General features: G+C 45.9%; 1 protein-coding gene across 21 annotated transcripts in view; it reads left to right on the top strand.

Annotated features, from left to right (window-relative positions):
- Positions 1–20,517, top strand: part of CaMKII (Calcium/calmodulin-dependent protein kinase II) — a 196,973-nt gene that overhangs the window by 123,452 nt on the left and 53,004 nt on the right. For all 21 annotated transcript variants that reach the window (XM_084587670.1, XM_084587665.1, XM_084587671.1 and 18 more), the window contains exons 4-7: positions 9,786–9,840; positions 13,992–14,057; positions 15,867–15,939; positions 17,372–17,474. In XM_084587670.1, coding sequence (XP_084443796.1) covers positions 9,786–9,840; positions 13,992–14,057; positions 15,867–15,939; positions 17,372–17,474 — 297 coding nt within the window. The remainder of the gene's footprint in view (positions 1–9,785; positions 9,841–13,991; positions 14,058–15,866; positions 15,940–17,371; positions 17,475–20,517) is intronic.

Here is a 20,517-nt window from a genome sequence, read left to right as displayed (position 1 = left end):
TGCACATTTTAACTACCGCGTCGACCTCGCTCGTATGTACTAGTCAGTGTTGGTTAAAAAAAAGGGCGCAACTGCGCGGAAGTGCTGTGTTTCCACTGCGCCATCCGTTTAAAAAAGAATGAGGCGCTGCGTATTTTGCTGGGTGAAAACAGGCTCTGTGCTCAGTCCGGAAAGAATTGCCGAATAGAACGATTAAGCATGCAAGTCGGCAATGCAGCTGTAGTCAAGACTGGTCTGGCGCTGAGGCGGATTAGTTGCTTCTCATCGAGACACGCGTGCAAGGAAAGGACGGAACGGGCTGACGGGAATGAAGAAAACCGGAGAGATTTTAAAAGAGATCAGTAAAACCTTTTAACCTTTGTGAAGAAAAGCAGAGGGCCACATTCGGCACATTTGAGCTCCTGTGCTCGCGAATATGCGAAAAGTGTGTGCCCTTCGATTAAAAGTTGCGTAACATTTCGCAAGGCTGTCTACTCTTCAATTACTGAGCGATAAATTCGAAATTGAAGAGCTGTGAAGTGCTACTTTTTGCCATTAATGACAAACTCGGTAACGTAGCGCAACTTTGCATCACACTAAATCTTCTGCAAACTTAATTAAGAGATCTTGAAACTAAAACCTGCTCCGTAGTGCGTGCATTTCAATATTTTATTGCTCTAAATGGCTCCAGGCTGCAAACATTAGTGCTGCGTTTATTGCTCCGAATTGCGTTTCGCCTGTAGCATCGCTACGAATACAAATGAACTGGCCGCTTGTGTCGCGCTTGGAAAACTGTAAACGTGGACCTATACGGTGATCTCGGAACGGTGAAATACTTTGTGGCACGAGCGGAGTAGCGCTCTCGCATGCATATTGTTCGCAGCGTTTCATATTAGACACCAAGTAGATTTCATTTAATTAGGCTTTAGCGAAAGGGATGAACGGAACGGAACGTCTCACACTTGGCACGAACTGCGTATGTGCAGTTCGTGCGAGTGCTTAATTTAAACGCGACAACAATAAGGAGCGAGATTAAGCTCCCACGCTTTGAATGTCCAGAAAGCTAGTTGTTCAAAGTGTGCTGAGTTGATTAATTGGAGAGACACGAATGTTTCCCAGAGTTCTCGCAACGGGCCGTGTACGCTGTCTCCCATCGCCAGCGTCGACGTCGCCTGACGCTGACCTCCGAGACCTGCACCGTTTAATCTGCACGTTATAAAATACACCAAGTGCGTCTCGACTGTCTGCATTACAGATGAGAGCGGCGCCCTCTTTTTAAGCGCGAAACGCGAGGAAGCAAACTTTTAGGTGCTTTCAGAGGCACACTTTGCACCTTCAGTGGTTAGAACCACAAAGCCGGCTCGGGGAAAAAAAAGAAAAAAAAAAAATTGGACTCACCTTTGATGTTGAGCCTTTGATCATTTCTCAGTATAATCTCGCGGCTTGAGATAAAGTATAAAATGTTCATCAGTTGTTTTAGTTCATCTTCTTTCATTTGGCCCCTTTCACGTACCCTTGCTGTATACAATTTATGAGCACAGAAGCCGCTGGTAGTAAGGTTTTTTAAATAAATCTGTGAGCATAAAAAAGTCATCCGGTGTATATTGCTCCGGCTTTTATTTGTTTATTTTTTGACGCCCTCTGTTTTTCGGCGCCTGTTCCCTGCGAGAAGAAAAATCAAAGGGAGGGGAGCTGATGGCCCGTTATTGTGGCACCGAGACGCTGCTTCCCCGGTCGCCGATCAGGGCCGAAATACAACGGTTGTACCCCACTTAGATTCCATTGTTATCCTTGTCCCTTTTCGTAATGCCCTCGAGCGACGCCACACTACGACCACACTGCCGCGATTGTCGGGACATTGCAGTTGACGCGGCGTACGACTGGGGCGCGGTATAATCGAAGAAAATAAATATTTCATTCTTCTTTCTAGCCGTGGTGCATTTCGGCCGTCAATGAAGCGTGATGCTTTGGAACATAGCAGGGCCTCACTCCTTTTAGGTCTGAGAACTTTCGAGAGCACTGAGTTATCCGAAGTTCGATTGTGGCAATTCTGTTGGAGGCATATGTCATGTCTTGTTATTCGTACACGATTGTAGATGACGTTGTAGCTGTCTTCTCGTCCGCTATTGTTCACGTCGCTCAAATTTGGAGGACATTTAAAAAAGCTCAGTCTTTCAAAGGTATGACGTAAGAGCTTTAACGGCTTTCATTTGCCGGCTTCCCTTGCGCATCGTCCGTCGTGTACATGCACTTTGCTACTAATCTTTTTGATTTGTGCCTCGTTTATAATTACCATGCATTACCATCTATTACGTGAAAGGCCACCCGGCGTAGAGATATGAAGCCCTGCTTTAACCAGGGCTCACTGAACGTGCCTGCGTGGGTTATAGAGGCAGCTCGGAATCCGAGGGCATGTGGAAGGCTGCATTCAGATGTCACCCTGTCATCTCATTGGCGAAGCCCGAGCGCAACTCCTGCCAAATCGGCAGGCGCTCAAATGACAACAACGGTCGAGGCTTCACAGATACCCCTCCAACAACAGGGAAGCCGGTTTCGATTGGCTCTCTCCCGTCGTGACAACAGCGCAGCAAAATGGCACATAGGCGTTCCTGCCTCGATGGTCAGCGCAGCGTCGTCATCCCACGAAATGCGCCCGCGTGGCCCGATAGCCGGTATAGCACATGAACAGTGAAGGCACTTTTGCGTGCCTGGATATTTGCGCTGCTTGGTGCCAGAGACTCCGTAAGGGGGCGGTATCCAACTGCTTGCGCACGGATCAGATTCCTGACAAGCGCTTCAATTCTGGAGTGATAATAATGCGCACAGTGGGGCTGAACTATAGTTGGCTTCGTAACCAGTCGTAAAGCATTTATTTTGAGAAGCCTGATGGAATCCGTTGATTGACTACCTTCATGATAATGAGGAGCAAAATTTGATCAGATTATGCGCATACTTTTTTTTTTCTTAGAGTCTATCACCCGTCGTTTGTAAATCCTTACAAGTGTTCGGACTTTATTTAGTTTGATATGCGCATGCAAACGATGCGAATAAAAATATAAGGAAAGATAAAATTCGCCCGGTATTTAAATGAGACACTAGATAACCAAGCGGCAGTCGCGGAGTTTCTTGCTTCGGCTTCTTCTACGTGCGCCCAAGTCTCTCCTCCGGCAGCTCGGAGCTCCGCATCGGCAGCAGGTTATCACGCCCGCGACCTCGCGCCGGGCCGCTGAACAGGGCGCTCGGCCGGCGCTGCCATTGTTTCAGAGCCTCCGCGTCTCGTTTGGCGTAGTTTAGCAGTGGTCACGCGAGCGGACACTGCTGTGTGGGAGAGGCGAAGCAGCGGCGAGCTCCCCTCCTTCCCCTGCGCTCTGTTTGGCCGCCGCACTGCGACAGCGTGCCCAGGTGGCGCCGAAGAGTTTGCGGGAGAGGGGCGCGGTGATCGCGGCCATTACCGCGCAGGCGGCGGTCGCGTGCTCAACAAAGTTTGGGCGCCGTCTCTCCTCCCCCTCGCGCTGGCGTTGCCGCCTCGCCCGCGCTGTCGCGTTCTTTACATGTCATTACCCCACTGTGATTAATCGCGAGTCTTTCGCGCTCGCCGGCCAGCGGGTTTCGTTTCGGACCGCGCGTTGCCTGTAACGGATTTTCTGTCGTCGCTGCGGCGGGCCTCGTTTCCTGCTTGCTTCTCTGCCTGCCTGCGCACGTGTCGCGCTCCCGGACCTGTGTTGGAAACCTAGACATCCCCAGGATCCGCGCTCTGTACAACGAAGTAACCCCGTGGGTTTAATCGCGTGTCCTGATTCGTCCATCTCGTTTCCTTTTTTTTTTTTTTTTTTCTCTCTTTCTCCTCTCCGTGCACGTGTGGGATGTGTACAGGCGTGTAGTCCCTGATTCTTTTTCACGTTTGCTCCTTTTGAAAATGTTTGTTCGCTGTGTCCATTGTGTTGGCGGCACATTGTTATGCCGCCAGTATGCAGTCGTCTTCGCGCTGGAAGGCATATTTTTGGGAACTCGAGGACTCGCTATTCGTGGCGAGTAACGCTCGCGTTTATAATTTTCATTACCGCAATTTTGCAGAGTGCCCACGTAATTCTGTCTTCGCGTAGCGCATAGACGCAAATCATATCGGCGAAAAGTCTCTCCCTCCCTAGCTTTCTTGTTTTCCTTTCTGATTTCGGTACTTGAAGGGACAGGAGGTGTCGTGTAACGCTACTTTGCGCTAAAGACAGGCACGAAAAGCTGCGTTCGCAACAGATCAGAGCAAACCCACAGATGCGGTGTCTTTTTCTGTTTTGGTTTATGGGGTTTAACTTCCTAAAGCGTCTGAGGCTGTAGTGGAGGGCTCCGAAAATCTCGACCAGCTGGTGTTCTTTAACGTGCACTGACGTCGCACAGCACACGGGCGCCTTGCTTTTCGCTTCCATCGAAAAGAGGCCGCCGCCGCCAAGATTCTATCCCGCATCCTTGGGTACAGAAGCCGAGCACCCTAACCACTTCGCTACCGCAGCAGTTGCGATGCCCTTTTCTTTCATTTCGTAACCCAGGATGCTCTTTCTTCGTCAGTGGCAGCGTTCTATAAAGCTGGGGTGCAGAATCCTAGTCAGCGTGGAAGACCGCACAATCTGCGTACTTGAGCTGCCGCCTGCTGATTGATACGTATTCCTGCTAACGCAATGTTGGGACGCGTTGGCAGTAAAGATTTTTCACTACCTACTAACGCAAGCACAGAAGCATAAAATAGAGGTGGCTGCTGTGAGGTTTAACTGCCCGTTGCATGATCGTGATTGGGTCGTGCATCAGGCACGCTGATAGTGTGTGACTGTGACTATCACCTTCATAATCGCTGCAGAAAGGTTAAAAAAAGTTTATCATCTCGATACAGCCGATGATACGTTTAAAGTTGTTCCTTTGGTTCCGCACTAACTGCTTTCATATACTTCGAGATATGGGTGGGTGGATACGAAGTTTAACTTTTTTTTTTTAACGTGTTAGTATTGGAGCTCGCATGATGGAAATATCTGTGTCCTTCCCATCCTTTCGAAGCTTCTGATGAGAGGTGACGAAGTTTAGAGGATGGAATCCCCTCTCCACTTTCTGAGGAGAGGGGAGACTCGGGGAGGATGTCGCGGGCGGTCTTGGCGGATTGGATCATGCCATCCGCTCTCACCGTCTGAACCAGGGGGCGACAATAATGCTGACGCATACTGTGCCTCATCAGTCGCATTGATCGACTGTGCTTCTCGCTCGTTCACGGCTTTCCAGTCGCGTCAAGTCGCCGAGCGTTTCGGCCCTCGTTATTTGCGCAGACTTCTGTTGAGACTGTAGGGAAACGCCGACTCTAACCCACCCGTGCGATCGAGACGGAACGTGCTTACACGAGCGAAAGCTGCCGCTCGGTAACAAATGCCGGCTAGGGTTAGTCCCAGTGTTTGCCCGCGAATGCGTGCCTCGCCGCACTTCTCGCTTTCCTGGCGCTGCGTTCAGCAACTTTTTGCGACCTTCGCGTCACTCGGGCTCTTTTTCGCACGCGCTCGTAGCTGAAGCCGCGAGTGCTTGCGCAAGTGCGCCTTCTCAGAACTCATTAGCGGAGGCTTGCCGAACACCGGGCTGTTTTCCTTTTCGTCGCATCGAGACGGCGAGTAGCGAGGTGGGCTCGCGCTGCCGCGCAGGAGAGAGTAGCCCCAAAGAAGCCGCGCCGCTTGCGAGAGGAGAGGGGCCGCCGAACAAGGCGTTGTCGTCGAGCGTGATTGTGTCCAACTGGGGGGCGCGCAAATATTTGCACGGCCTTTCGGGGCGGCCGCTCCTCTTTCCGGGCGAGAGCGCCGGCACAGAGGGCGGCGGTCCGGAAACGAGGAGCGGCGTCCGAAGACGGCTTTCCCCCTCCGGCGCGTCCGCGAACCGGCGCCGAGTGGTAATTCAATCTCTACGCCTTTGAATGTGCGCCTTGTGTGTCTCGCTCTTTCTTCGAGCGGCCGGTGCGGCACATCGGAGCGCGCTGTCGCCGCGGCGTCTTCTGTCGGCTGCTGTTTCGCGCCGCCCAGGAGCGAAGACCTCACGATTCCAAGGCGCATTCTCGGTCGGCGTACGTGTCGCTTCCCGTGGCATTTAATGCGACTCCCCCCCCCCCCCCCCCCCCTCTCCCCCCTACTTGCTTCCTCCGAAATAGGTGCCGACCGTCCTTGTCTCGGAGAGGCGCCGCTATTTTTAGCCCTTGGCCCCGCGTGGTGGCATTCGATGCCCCGGTCTCCTTCGTTCGTCCGCCGCGGCGACGAAGAACGCGTTTCGGACGACGCTTCTTCCGGGCTCACATTTTCACTGCGCCGTCGTCGATACTAGCGATCGCACTTTCGTTCGACCGCTTGCCCGCCAACGCGGCGACCACTGGGCCGTTGGCGTCTCCCCTCGCGCCTCGCGGGGCGTGCTTTCGCGGATGTTGTCGTTCGTGGGATGGAGGAGATGGAGAGCTGGGGGGATTTTTTTTCTTTTCGCCTCGAATGTCTTCACATCCCAGTCCACGCTCTTGTCCGCTTCGCGTACGCCCCCGCTCCTCCCTGTGCGCGAACGCGACAGCAGCTGCGGCCGACAGGTGCGTCGAGCAGGTCCGGATCTAAGGAAGAAGAGCTCCGAGGAGCTGCTCTGCTTGGAGATCCGTTTCAACAGCGAATGCAGCGAGCGAGAAGAAAAAAGAGTAGACCGCCTTTGAGAGTGTGAAGATGAGGAGGAGGAGACTGGTGTTTTTCTTCCTCGCCGCTTTTTAATTTTTATTTGCTCTTAATGCGCATGACGCTGCCCAGAAGGCGGTAGTCTTGTGGTTATTTTCTCTGCTTTCATGGAATAGGCTTCTGGTCACAGCTTGAGTGCTAAGTCTCTTAGGCGGTAAATACTTCAGTATCCAACGGCCTTCTTTGCTTTAGTGCCTGCCACTCCTGCTTAATGGCTTCCTGTCGAGCACAGCGTTGTATAATCTAGTAAACAAACTCTGGATTGGAGCGGAGTTTGCTGCTTTGCAGTAAACATCGTTCTGTTATGCTAATATTGATCCCCTTGCGGCTGTTATACTAGATAGCCGGCGAACTTTCAGTGCACGGCCCTTACCGGCGTTGTTTTGATGGTGCTGAATTGAAACATCCACTGAAGGTGGCTAGCGCAACGCAGCAAAATCGTGGAAGAGGTGAACTCTCTCCGGCCGCCGACCGTCGGGTTTTCGAAGTCGCGCTGCTTCCTGTAAAGCGTGCTTTGCCTGCTAGGCGCCCCTGCCGTGCGAAAAAAACGAGCCTAGAGGGGTGACGCGCGTCTTAATGCGCACTATTGTAACTTTTCCTTCCCGCGGGGAAAATAATAATTGTAAAGTTTGCACATCTTTTCTAACCTGCTTTTGTATGTGTTTTGACTTCTTTATTTCAAATTACTGTGGTTCATATTATCACAGTGGGCGCGGTTTTGTGTACAGTTAGTAGCTACTCAATTAACGTACAGATTTCAGGACGGCTTAGTTTACCATTCGTAATCTGGGAAATACAGGGAAAAGTGTCACTTATGCTTTTTAGCTTGGTGTAATTGATACGCTGAGCAGTGGCCTTTCGCGTTACCCCCCCCCCCCCCCCCTTTTTTTTTTTTCTCTCTTTTCGTGCGAACGCTGTAGTTGGTTGTATTTGCATAGACGAAACTGTTACAAGGTGTATTCACACTACACGACTGTGAACCGATCTGTCACGCGACCTCTGACGCGCTGTCCGCCCATCCAACGTTGGCCCGTCCGTGGTGAGCATTCACACTGCAGCAGAAAATAGCAGACGACAGGGCTGACATACTCTCGCTAGAAGAGAGCCTGGAGTAGGCGCGCTGTTGTCTGTTGTCCAGGGTAGCCTACGCTGGGTGGACGTAAAGTCCCTAGATCCGTTTTTTTTTTTGGTAAAAAACGGATCTAGGGACTTTAGGTGGACGCTGCTGTTGCGCGGGTTTGCTACTGCCACAGTACTGCTGTGCTGACTGCCCCGCTCGATGTGATATAGTATTATACAGGCGGTTATCTGCAGTGCGAACGATCGCGCTTACTCAACGAGAGCCCCATAAACATGCTGCTTTTAAAGAACCATTTAGACTGCTGCCCCTATGCTCCCGGTACTCGGCGGCTGCTTTCCGATGGAGGCGAAAAGCAAGGCGCCCGTGTGCTGTGCGATGTCAGTGCTCGTTAAAGAACCCCGGGTGGTCGAAATTTCCGGAGTTCTTCACTACGGCGTCTCTCATAGCCCGAGTCGTTTTGGGATGCTAAACCCCACAAACCAAACCGAACCAAACTTGTCAAAAGCCGTAGCTTATGCCACGTGACTCTAAACGCGCCAAAACGCTAGAGGAAAGCAACGAATACATTCAAGCGACTTTCTTGTGCAGTCACAAGTCTCATGCATTCGGTTTCGCGTAGTTGCAAGAGGCTGCCACGGCAATTTCTAGGCAAACCACGTACGGCGAACGGAAAGATCGCATGAAGACAAAATCTTGGCTTTAAATTACGGACTAGTTTGACTCGAAAGTAAGTGACTGTCGCATGGTACTAATGAGGTTTTGCTATCTTTTTTATGTGGGTACCGGACATATCGCTGCGCGCAGTTCAAGCTTCGGGCTAAGATCGGAATACAGAACAGTGTGATGTCTGTTCGTGCTTGCTTCATGGCCGTACAAGTCAGTCCCTTAAAGCCGTTTTCCGCTTTCCTCCGCTTTCCTACGTTACGCTGTGTATGCTTGGGCACCGGGAGTACGGCTGCAGAAGGCTTTGCTCGAGGTAAAAACAAAAGGAAACTGTCGTCCTTGAAGGATCAGACTGTGAAAGGGTCTCGTTGCGCGCGGAATGAAGCCGAGTAGCGGAAATCACTGACTTACCGTCACGTCACGCCGGATCGCGAGAGCGTTTTACGATCTGGCTTAAGCATGAAGTTTTGTTTTTCATATATTTTATTTTTCATATTAACTTTATTATTATTATTATTATTATTATTATTATTATTATTATTATTATTATTATTATTATCATTATTATTATTATTATTATTATTATTATTATTATTATTATTATTATTATTATTATTATTATTATTATTATTATTATTATTATTTTGCAAATGCGTTTACTTGTGTGTTCAGTGTTTGCTAGTAATGCTGTTCAAATGTTTTTGCAATGACTTATGTAAACAAGACTTGCTTTCTGTGGGCAAATAGTGGTGCATTGCTTTATATTGTCAGCTGTATATTGAATGGATCTTTTGACCTTGCAAGGTTTTGTGGTGGTTGAGGTTTGGAGGAAAAAAAAAAAAGAAATAAAAACGGGTGCGGGACCAAGAAGAAAACTTAGGGAAGCCCCTAGCTTGGGGCACAGATACACTGCCCATTCAAGCGCCCATTTTTGGTATCTGAGAGCAGAGCTGGTTCAAACTTATTAGAAAAAAGTGTTAATATATTAGCATTCAAACGAAAAGCTCTCTTGCATGATTAGTGTACAGATAGGCAAGGAATTTATTTAATGTACTGGATTGTGATTCTTTGCTCAAGCTATTAAACCTGACCTTGCTTAAATGCACGAGATTTTCTTGCTATCAAAATTCTTACGCCATCTGACTGTTTCGTTTGTGGCAGTTTTCTTCTGCGACTTTTGTCATAGATAATCCAGCATAACTTCTCGCACATGTGGCAAATGTGGTTAGTAATTATGAACCTTTATGTTTTATGTGTAGTATATTATCTTCTAGGGATTTGTGTCACAAAATTTAGTGCTGAGCTTTGTTATAATATGCTTGTTTTGTTTTTTTTTTTCCCAGTGCGGCTTCATGACAGTATACAAGAGGAAGGATACCACTATTTAATTTTTGACCTGTGAGTTCAGTCCTCATTTTTTTATTTTTTCCTGGTGCTTTGTTGTGCACTTTGCCAGTTTGGCAGTCGTGAACTCTTGTGAAATGTTGCATTATTTTTATTGCAGACTCTACACCACATAGAATTGACATGCTATGCTGGTGTTATCATGTCTCTTGAACAAATATTAGAAACAGTAGTTCAGAATTGAAGTACGGAATGAAAGTTTACCTATTTTTGCTTTTTTTTTATAATGTTTTATTGCCTCAGGTCATAAATATCAATTTCCCTCCATTCCTTTACTGCTCAAGACATAAAGGGAGTAAGTTAATGTGTCAAAGGTAGTCTGTCAGCTTGTCAGCCATTATCTTAATATTTGTCTAGAGCTCCTTGTAATCTGTGTAATGAAGGTTATATGTACCTCTGTGCTTGTATGGGTCGAATAGTGGAGTGGTGTGCACACATGACTTGTCTGTAAAAGCTGCAAATTTCACTGCACAAATGCACCTAGATATGTAAACATGTAAAGTGACATAAGAAGTGCGGCTGAGTGCTAAGCCAGATATGCTGCTACTGGATTTTCTTGGCTATGTAATGTTCAAATCACAAAGCTGAAAGTCCATAAAAAATGCAGTTCACTAAAGTGTTGAGTGATTGTTTGAAGTCAAAAATAAACAATTTTCATGCCTATTTTTATTCAGCTTGCATGTGGTACATGGTGACATAATATAGAGGTTCAGTTGAGGGTTGCAGGAAATGCTATGCAGTATGGTAGAATGGCAGTTGAGGCATTCTGTTGTGCAAGGTTAGATGATTTGTGACAGTGAGAGTGCCAGCAGAAGCTTGACTATGGTTTCTGGCTACCGTTTGTTATGACTCGGCTTGTACCTTGTTGGAAGGCAAGCAGTACCTGTGGAAAGCCATCTCTCCATGCCTCCATGTCCTGATGTAAGATAAGAAGGTACCCTGAAACTATAAAAAGCAGCTTACTGATTGCGTCTGAAACCTTGATGAAGTCCTCATGGTCTGGTTTTTGGCTCTGTAGTGTAAACCTTATGGGAAATTTGTGCCAAACTGCGCCAAATTACAAAATCGAGTTTTTGCTCACTTTTGCGCCACACCTGCGCCACAAGGTCGCTGAGAAACTTTGGTGAGAGCGATATACTGAAGCCGGCTCTTTTAAGTTGGCTGCGCTCACCTTTCAGGATGGCCCCGAAGAGTGGGAGTGTGAAAATATCCGAATAGTTTGTGAACAGAATCTATTATTTGATTCGAGTTGTGCCGAAAGTTTTTTTGAAGTCCCATACAAATATCCGAAAATCACGGACGTTCTTTGTGCCCTGAAGTCTCAGTAAAATGTGGCGCTTCTAAATAGCGCTCACTACGTTGACATGCACAATCGCTAGCGCACGGCAAAGCATGCGCGCGATGGTGGTAGCATTAGAGAAATTTATTGACGGCCATTGCGAGAGCCGCTATTGCCGCTCTGCAGCTCGCAGATCGAAAAATGGAAGTGCAGCTCCCCATGGCATATTATTGTGGCCTGCAATGGCGCAGCTGACTATTGGACGTGAAGGCAGTGAATTAGCGAGCGAAGAGAGTGAACAGGCATCGCCGTTGCTGCCCTTTTCTGTCCCCATGATGCGCTGCACGCTCGGAAGCGGCTTCTAGCTGTGCTGGTGTTACTGCGCGGCGCGCGAGCACTCTAGCGGGATATTTGTGGCGACTGCTGCTTTCACCCTGCACAGTTCTCAGCTCTTACCATGCACGTTTAGGACATTTTAGATTAAAAAAAGAAAAGACCTAGCCCATTAAGCATCATAAAATTTTTTTTGGGGGGGTGGGGAGGGCACCTGTAATGAGCTGCCAGCTCTAAAAGCTCAGACCGGTCAAGTGTTGTTGATGTGCTGAAAAGAAAGTATTGCTGGCAAAACCACTTCACTGTTAATAGTTTGGATACAACATTTATGAATCCATCATGGGCCTGAGTATACGGTGAACCGATACACAAACACTTAGCATGTGCTGTATTTTGTTGAGCAAGCAGCATTTGGGCAGGGCTCCTCTGCCAGCTCTGCTCTCCTATCGTTGCGGAGGAGTGTGTAAGCCAGCGAAGCGCCACTTTGTACCCCTTCTGAATAATCGAAGAAAGACAAGAAATACTACCTGGAAGTTTTAGTATCAACGGTATGATTCTTCCATTTTGTGTAAATTTTTCTTATTTCCGCACTTTAAAAATGAAGCTTGAAAATTAATGATGGTGTTGTTTTACTGCAGTCACGGTGAAAATCTGAACTTGCTAAAGCTCAGTTAGCTGAAATTTCTCTTTCTATACATACCTCAAAGACAGTTTCAGTTTTGAAACACTTCTTTTCTGCTGCAAGAGCAAGAATGTCTGCTACAAAATGCTATTTTTTCTGCTACAAATTCTATTTTCTTCTGCTACAAAAGCTGCTGCGAGAGACCTGTTGTCAGCTCCACCACTATTTGTGGTGCCCCTGAAGCTCTAAATATGCCTGCAGCAACGAGGAGAATCCCCATCGTCACCTGTTACACCTTCTGGTCTTAAGGTAACAGAGGGGAATCATTGTAAGGCACACACACACAGAAAAAAAAAAAGAAACGTTTCAGCGAAGAGTTGCAACCAGTGTTGTACATTACTGGTACATTGTGCCAGTACTCAAAGCTAAAGATGGCAGAAATATTATTTGAAGTGAAACCACGAACAGCGCAGCGTGTGATGGAAAGAAGAAATGGTACACAATGTCGAGAGACAGAAAGAGAACCTAGACTGCCAGTGTATGTCAGCTAAAAAAACTTGTTCTTCCACTCTCACTTGCAGCATGTGGTGACATTAATGCTGCATTTATTTTAGTGTAGGATGTAGCTGCAAGCTTGAAATGCATTGTTTAAGAAAGTGACAGTAAGCTCACTGGCTACAGGTAAGTTTAAAATTTGTGCTCTCAAAGGGCATATTGAGTCGGATTTATGGGCACTAAGCAACTGAGTGAGTGAGAATGCAGTGCATAGGGATGGTGCATGATTGTCCACATCGCCTGATTCTTATTGTCAGTCATATGGTTCAGAGTCTCAATTTTTCTGTGGATCTTCACAGAAAGCTGTTTGCAGTGGTGGTCGAGCATTCTTTTATTTTGGTAATCGTGCACATTGTCTAAAACCTTGTGGTGAACCATAATAACAAGAGGAAATTTGGTGTGAACTGGTTCTTGTGGCGCATTTTGTTTGCAAATAAACAAAGATTTGGCTTTCCAAGAAGGCAAAAATTCTCCTTTTTAAAATGCTCATACTTTTTGCTTTAAAGGGGTATTGACAGTTTTTGGAAAATCTTGAGTTGATAGATACATGTTCATTAGAGTCCAGTCTTTTTGCAACAGCAAGCCATTTTGAACATACTCAGTGGAACCACTTTAAAGCAGGGAAAAGAGCAAACCGAAATGCCTAAATTAAAGCTTAGTCTTTGATCAGGAATGATGCTTCATGTGACACAGTAATGAAGTCAATGACATATACCTTGAAAACCCACGTATATGCATTCAATGGCTGAAGTTCCAAATGAAAATGATTGGTCGTGTCACAAAGGGCTCAAGACAGTCAAACACTAGCCCCCAAAGTTTGTTAGTAAAGCGACAAGTGGGTATAAGCATGCAGGGTACATGCATAATGTAAAAAAGTGCTGTGTTGTCCGTTGAAGTAATCTGTACTGATACCATGGAAGCAGCAGACATTAATATCAATTTTTGGCAGAATGAAATGTCACATGGTTGCCAAACTATGTGGAAGTAATCAGGGAAAGGAGAACAGTCTACATTGAAAGTTTCATTGGAATATATTAGCCCCACAAAACCCTCTGAACTGCCCATCGAAGGAATGCCTATTTGATGCTTCGAACTTCTGAGTTGGGCTTCGTTAATAGAGCATTGTTCGACAGTCGGTAGTTTGTCTTTATTTTTGCTATAGTTGCCTTTAATATGTCCTTGCTCCATTTGATGCCTGTGAACATTTGACATAGCTTGCATTCCTGTACAGGGAATCTGCAATTTAACTCTGACCTCTTATCTCAACATGGGATTACTGCAACTTGGGCTTGCACATTTCTATTTTAGTAAAAGCTGTGATTAACTGTGGTGTTTCTTGGTCTCTGGCTTGTGCAGTGTCACTGGTGGTGAGCTGTTTGAAGACATCGTTGCCAGGGAATACTACAGTGAAGCTGATGCCAGGTATTGCCCAATCACTGTGACCCAATTGCATGAGCATGCTTACCATTTCTGGTTTAGGCCGTGAAATGTAAAGGGTGGGCAGGCTGCAAAAAAATAGAAGGCAGCTTATTTTCTTGGTTGCTGTGTACCCACAGGCCTTGCTTTTCAAATGTGTGCCAATTACATGAAGCTTTCACATTATAGTTTTAAAAGGGCACACACTTCGAAAAGTGAAAATTTCCGTTTAAAAAAAGTTTCGTTATCTTTACTGTTTGAGCAGCCTTGATCACTCCTTTTTTTTACACATAAAAATAATGCAGAGCCAGAAATGATTGGTAAATAGTTAAAAAAGAAAATCTTAGTTAAAATGCTCGTGGCAATAGGAGAGGTGCAGATTGGACCAATTTTCAAGCGTGGGATGTGTTGAAGCACAGCATTGCCAGCTTGTGCAGTCAGGCTCGTGCAGCCCGGTAGACCTATGCTTTTTATCCCCAAGGCCAACTTCACTGCTGGCCAGCTGATGGGGGGAGAGTATGAAAGGAAAAGTTAGGAGAGGGCTTTGGACGGTCAGACTGACGGTGTCTGGCCTGTATTGTAAAATAGAGGCACTGCCTTCACACTTCCAGAAAGTAACTGTAAAAATAAAATTCAGTGCTAAAATTGAGCTCTTTTCACTGGGCCCTTTTATAACTTCGTGTTTTTTTTTTCTCTGCTTTTTAAAGCCAGACTGGTTTTTGTGAACAGCACTTCATGCTCTTATTTTTGTCGCATCAAGACAAAATTCGGCTCGTGCAATCTTCACAGTGTGCGGAATGCAACTACTATCTGCGTTGAAGTGTAGTCGACAGTAACTTTAAGACTCCAAATAGTTTTACATATTCACGCACTAGCCACTGAAAGCAATGCACCAAATAGGAAATTGTCTCAAAATAGTGCTTGCCAAGGGAATGTCGGTAATTTGCTTAGTTGTTACAGAGTGGAGTGTTACAAGAGAGAAGTGTGTGTCCATTTGTTCATCAGGATACAGTATTGTTCTACGTGGCTGCTGGCCCCTGAGTGCTATCACATTAGACATGGATTATTGGTTGCTAATAGTTCTTGTTTGATGCTCCTGCCATTTTTTTCTGTGTGCTTAGTGAAAGTGTGCAAACTTTTAGCGAGGCACAACTGATCAGAGTCAATCAGTTGTGCATTATTTATTGCAGATTGCATTCACAAAACTGCAGAAATAAATCTTGGTGTGAATTATTCTCGGGGAAAAGACGTGAAGTTCAGTAGTAGTTCAGCAATGTATGTTTGTTTTGTAAAAGCATACCTTGAATAGAATTGCTTCCTCTCCTTTGTTGTCGATGCTTGGTAATTTTATATTGAAGGGAACAGAAGTTTGATTTATACATGGAGTTTTGTTTTGTTTGGTTTGGTTCTTAGGGTTTAACATCCTAAAGTCACTCGAACTATGAGGGACACCATAGTGGAGGGCTCTGGAAATTTGGACCACCTGGGGTTCTTTAACATGCATTCACTTTGCATAGTACATGGGCGTCTTCGATTTTGCCAACATTGAAAAGTGGTCAGGAATTGATCTCGTGTCCTTGGGTTCAGCAGTCAAGTGCCGTAGCCGTCAAGCCACGACGGTGGGGCATGTGGAGCTTGTTGTGCAAGAGGCTGTTTTTAATGCATTTGATGTGGACAGGACCAAATCATTTCTTTGAGTAAATTGTATGTTCAATTTAAGTTGTCTCATATTGACTGGATTTCGCTGTTTGCTCATGGTGCTGTGATATGATATAGCTGGCCAAATTGTAACACTCGTGTTTTATTTTCTTTCAGCCACTGCATTCAGCAAATTCTGGAGAGTGTCAACCACTGTCATCAGAACAATGTGGTTCATAGAGATCTTAAGGTGTGTATATGCTTACTTAAATGTAGTTATCTGCACTGGGTGTGGGTGGCCCTCTTTAAGGCTAGCAGCACATTGGTGTAGGGTACACCAGCCTCACTTTGATGATGTTTGACAGCATGGCAATCCAGTGCTGTATTTTATCTGGCTGCAAAAGAATGCGGTAGGTTTGGTTTGGTTCATGAAGTAACGTCCCAAAGCAACTCGGGCTATGAGAGACGCCTTAGTGGAGGGCTCTGGAAATTTAAACCACACGGGGTTCTTTAACGTGCACTGACATTGTACAGCATCCAAAAGCGGCTGCCGTGGCTGGGATTCGATCCCGCATACTTGGGCACAGCAGTCGAAAGCCCTAACCACTGCGCCACCACAGCAGGGCAGAATGTTTGCTGTAGGGGAGTTTCAAATACTCTGATTTTTTTTCCCCAACTTCAGGTTCCTGTTCATTGATAAAAGCTGTTAGATAGGTTGATTGATTGCTTTTTGTGGCAATACAGGGCAAAGGGCAAGGTATATTCAAGACAAAGCTATGAATTGTTTTGGTTAAGTGTGCATTATTTTTGAGAGCATGAAGTTGACTCTTGGAGAAGCATCCACATTGACAGCTACGGAAATTTTTTAAATTGAGATGTCAAGGGGAAGCAGCTACCTGACCTTGCGTAGTGTGTGTAGAAGAGTACACAGCACTGCTACCTATGTGTATTTAGCACTCGTTGTCTTCAACCACTATAGAATAGCGTATCTTTTATTTTGTTTTCTTCGGCATATACGAGCTTATTATCAATGTTTAGTGGCAGGCAGCAGCCACAGTGCTGAAAAAAATGTGTTTTTAGGAGTTTGAAGCAAATTCTAGATTCCATTTTTTTATTTGTCTAATGAACATAGGTGTTTAACGCATTCTAACATGTGTGCCAAGTCTCATTTTTGACCTTGGATGTGGCATAGGTAAATTTCTCTAGGTGTGTCGGCGAGTTGCATTTGAGCTGAATGCGCTCCAATGTACAAGCAATCCAAGCTCAAAGGAGGCTGGTAGCATGCATCTTTTGACGGGAACCTGCTGGACGTGTGCTCTTTCTTCTGGTACATGCCAGTGCAGTTGAAAGCGACGTTACATAAAACTGATGTGGACTAGGAATGTGGCAGTCCACAATGCCATCTCACTTTCTCAGCTTTGAAAGATGCACCCAAACTTTATCATCAGATATCTAATATGGGTGTTAGCTTCAGCCTAGCATGTTAGACATGCACCCAAACTTTATCATCAGATATCTAATATGGGTGTTAGCTTCAGCCTAGCATGTTAGACATAGACAGGAGCCTAATTAATTGAGCAACTCTAAGGGCCTTCCATGATGATGCCAAGAAATTGTGACACATTCTGCTATTTTGTTGTGAAGTGTTGTTGTTGTCTTCAACTACTCTATCACTCCCACAGCCTGAAAACCTGTTGTTGGCCAGTAAAGCCAAAGGCGCTGCTGTCAAATTGGCAGATTTCGGATTGGCTATTGAAGTTCAAGGAGAACAGCAGGCCTGGTATGGTAAGTACAGTGCATCTCCTTAGCCGTTTCTGGAACACTATTATTGGGACATTGTTTTCATCGCACCTGCGGCTTAGCAATGAGCTGCTGTGCCATTGGAGTAAGTCTTTCAAAATAGATGCCATTCTCCGTGAGTCAGTGCAGGTTCCATATAGGCAGGCACTACAACTCATGAAGAAATTTGTTACTTATTAGTCACTTTTTACTTTGGCTATGAGGCAAGGTTAGATTTACCGACTGGTTCTTGCGTTCCCTCGAGGACTGTTGGAAGTATCGTGTCCTCCCGTGCGAGTTAACTGCCTGTGGGTAAGTGATTTTCGAAAAGCTGTTATGCCCTAATAAACTGGTGCTGCATTCAGTTCTGAAATTTACTTCGTATCTTTTTGGTACTGTACAAACGGTCGGCGTGAAGTTTGCAATGATTCCATTTTGAACAACTGCAGTGTTGGCACCGTGTTAGATACTGAACCAGAATGCTCATTTGCTGTGTGCTCATATAATGCATTAATCTGGCGGGTAGCTAGACAACGTCTGTGTGCATTTTTTTCTTTGTCGTGTTGCAGGTTAGGAATGTCCAATTTCCCACAGTGCACAGGGATTTAAGCGCCCGTGTAGCATCGTGAAATGGTCATGTGAGAGCAGAACGTAGCGGCCTATTGTTTTTTTTAAGTGTAAATGAGCGGATAACCGTGAGTGCAAAGAGAGGATAACCGATGGTCGCTTAGGGTAACAAACTGGATTCTAAGGGAAGGAAAGCGGAGCAGGGGGCAGCAGAAAGTTAGGTGGGCGGATGAGGTTAAGAAGTTCGCAGGGGTCAAGTGGATGCAGCTAGCACAGAACCGGGTTAATTAGAGAAATATGGGAGAGACCTTCGCCCTGCAGTGGGTATAGTCAGGCTGATGATAATGATGCTGAAATGAGTGGATTCCAAGCCCATTTACCCTCTTAGGGGGGGTGCGCCGCTGCCCTATTACTGGTTCCGGGTCGCGAATTCTGCTTCTTTTCTTATGAAAGTCACTCCATAATTGAGGATGCATCCGTGTTGTGTCGCGCACATTCTGTGAACGTCGCCTGTGCTGGAGACTGGGTTAAGTCTTTTCTTTTTTCAGCCGCAAATTCCTGAAGCGACCATTCAGGCGATCACTTTTTTTGCTTTTGTGAGAGGGGATAAAGAAAGCACTCATGCTTACTCCCGGAAACTGAATATTTTTCCTTTCAAAATGACAATGGATATGAGTGTGCCACTGCACATTTGTAAATGGGAAAGGACTGCGTCCACCTGAGCCATTTGTGGCAGATAGGTCTTCCACCCGCACAATAGAAAAACAGAAATGACTTCCCAATGCAGCCCTTTTATCTGCAAGTGCTCAGCTTTCCCTTTTGTTGTTAAGACCCGGTTGTGAGCAGGATGAAAGAAGTTTAAGGAATTTCATGGGACACCGACTATAGCGGGGAGGATGAAAGAGGAAAGGAGACCCTGAACTCTGAAGGGAGAGCGCGTGTGCCCTCTCAGCAGAGAGAGTAACTATTGCATTTATTTTTGGATGGCTTTGTTTTGTCAGCAGGGCCCTGGGTCTGAGGCTGAGCTCAGTGCCCAGAAGGCAGTGCCCGCCCTGCTTGACCTTTTCTGATTGGTTACCTGACACAAGTGGGAGGCCACCAAAAATAACCGCCCCTACCTCTTTGTGTATCGATGGCTTAAAAAGTGAAGGTAATCGAAGAGAAGGCAGTCTGTATTGAGGCTCCATGCTTAGCACGCAAGTCTACAAGTAAGATCCTATAGACTGTATCTCTGCGTAAGATCAGTACATCTCTGTCTGAGATTGTTTTCTTTTGAGTTGCAGTTGTTTCTTTTGTCTGTGTGCCATTACATCTGTAACTTGCAATTTGCTCTTGTACTTTTGTAAGCAGTGTGAATACATTTCATCATCTTCTGCATCATCATCTTCTGCATCATCACCTCCTGCTTCAACATCGCCGAATCACCAATTTTGGAGAGGTTATCAACCACTCCGAAGAGAACGAACCATCGTCTCAAGAAAATTACTGGCACCAGTAATTTTTTTTTCTTCATCCTGCTGTTTCATCCTGCTCGCCGCTGGGTCTTAACAACAAAAAGGGAAACCGGGCACGTGCAGACAAAAGGGCTGCATTGGGAAGTCGTTATCGTGTCTCTATTGTGCGGGTGGAAGACCTATTTGCCACAAATGGCTCAGGTGGACGCCATCATTTCCCATTTACGAATGTGCAGTGGCAAACTCATATCTAATTTGTTGGTTGCCACTTTGAAAGGAAAAATATTCAGTTCTGCACCCCACACTGGGACACGTACGTGAAGGATATCCAGGAGTAAACATGATTACTTCCTTTATCCCCCCTCACAAAAGCGACAAGTTGAACGTTCCGCAGCTAGCAATAAAGTGATCGCCTGAATTGTCACTTCAGGAATTTGCTTCTGAGAAAAGAAAAACTCAACCCCATCTCCAGCGCAGGCGATGTTCGCAGAATGCCCGCGACACAACACGGATACATCCTCAATTATGGAGCGACTTTCGTAAGGAAAGAAGCAGAATTTGCGACCCGGAACCATTAATAGGGCAGCGGCCTTACACCTAACTTATCATTTGTTAGCTGGGATAAACATCTAATATCTGCTCACGTAATTATTGTGATAGTCTCATTGTAACATGAATGTGGTTTCTTTACCTATTTTTATTACAAAAATTTCCTTTTATTTGTATTGTTTTGATTGAGTGTAATAGGAGTGTGCCATCGTTGATGACACAGCGACCATTTGTTTGGACTTCTGTTCTTTTTTTCTTTTTAAAATGACTGAACGGAGATCAAGACATGCTGCCATGCCCTAGAGGTCGCAGCTGTTAGTTGTTTACCTAAAAGGACATATACTGACTTTTATGAATTTTTTCCATGTTAGTCAGAAGCTCCTTGTGCTCCCCTTATGTAATACCCTGAAAGGGGTCTTTAAGGTGATAAAATGAAATGAAAAGTAGGAACGTTTGAGACTTAATTTATTTTTCCGCAT

Source organism: Amblyomma maculatum, chromosome 1 (assembly GCF_055883805.1).
Source record: "Amblyomma maculatum isolate TAMU_Amacu chromosome 1, ASM5588380v1, whole genome shotgun sequence".
NCBI classification, from domain to species: Eukaryota; Metazoa; Arthropoda; class Arachnida; order Ixodida; family Ixodidae; genus Amblyomma; species Amblyomma maculatum.
Note: the sequence above shows the minus strand (reverse complement) of the source record. Positions and strands in the feature narration are given on the sequence as shown.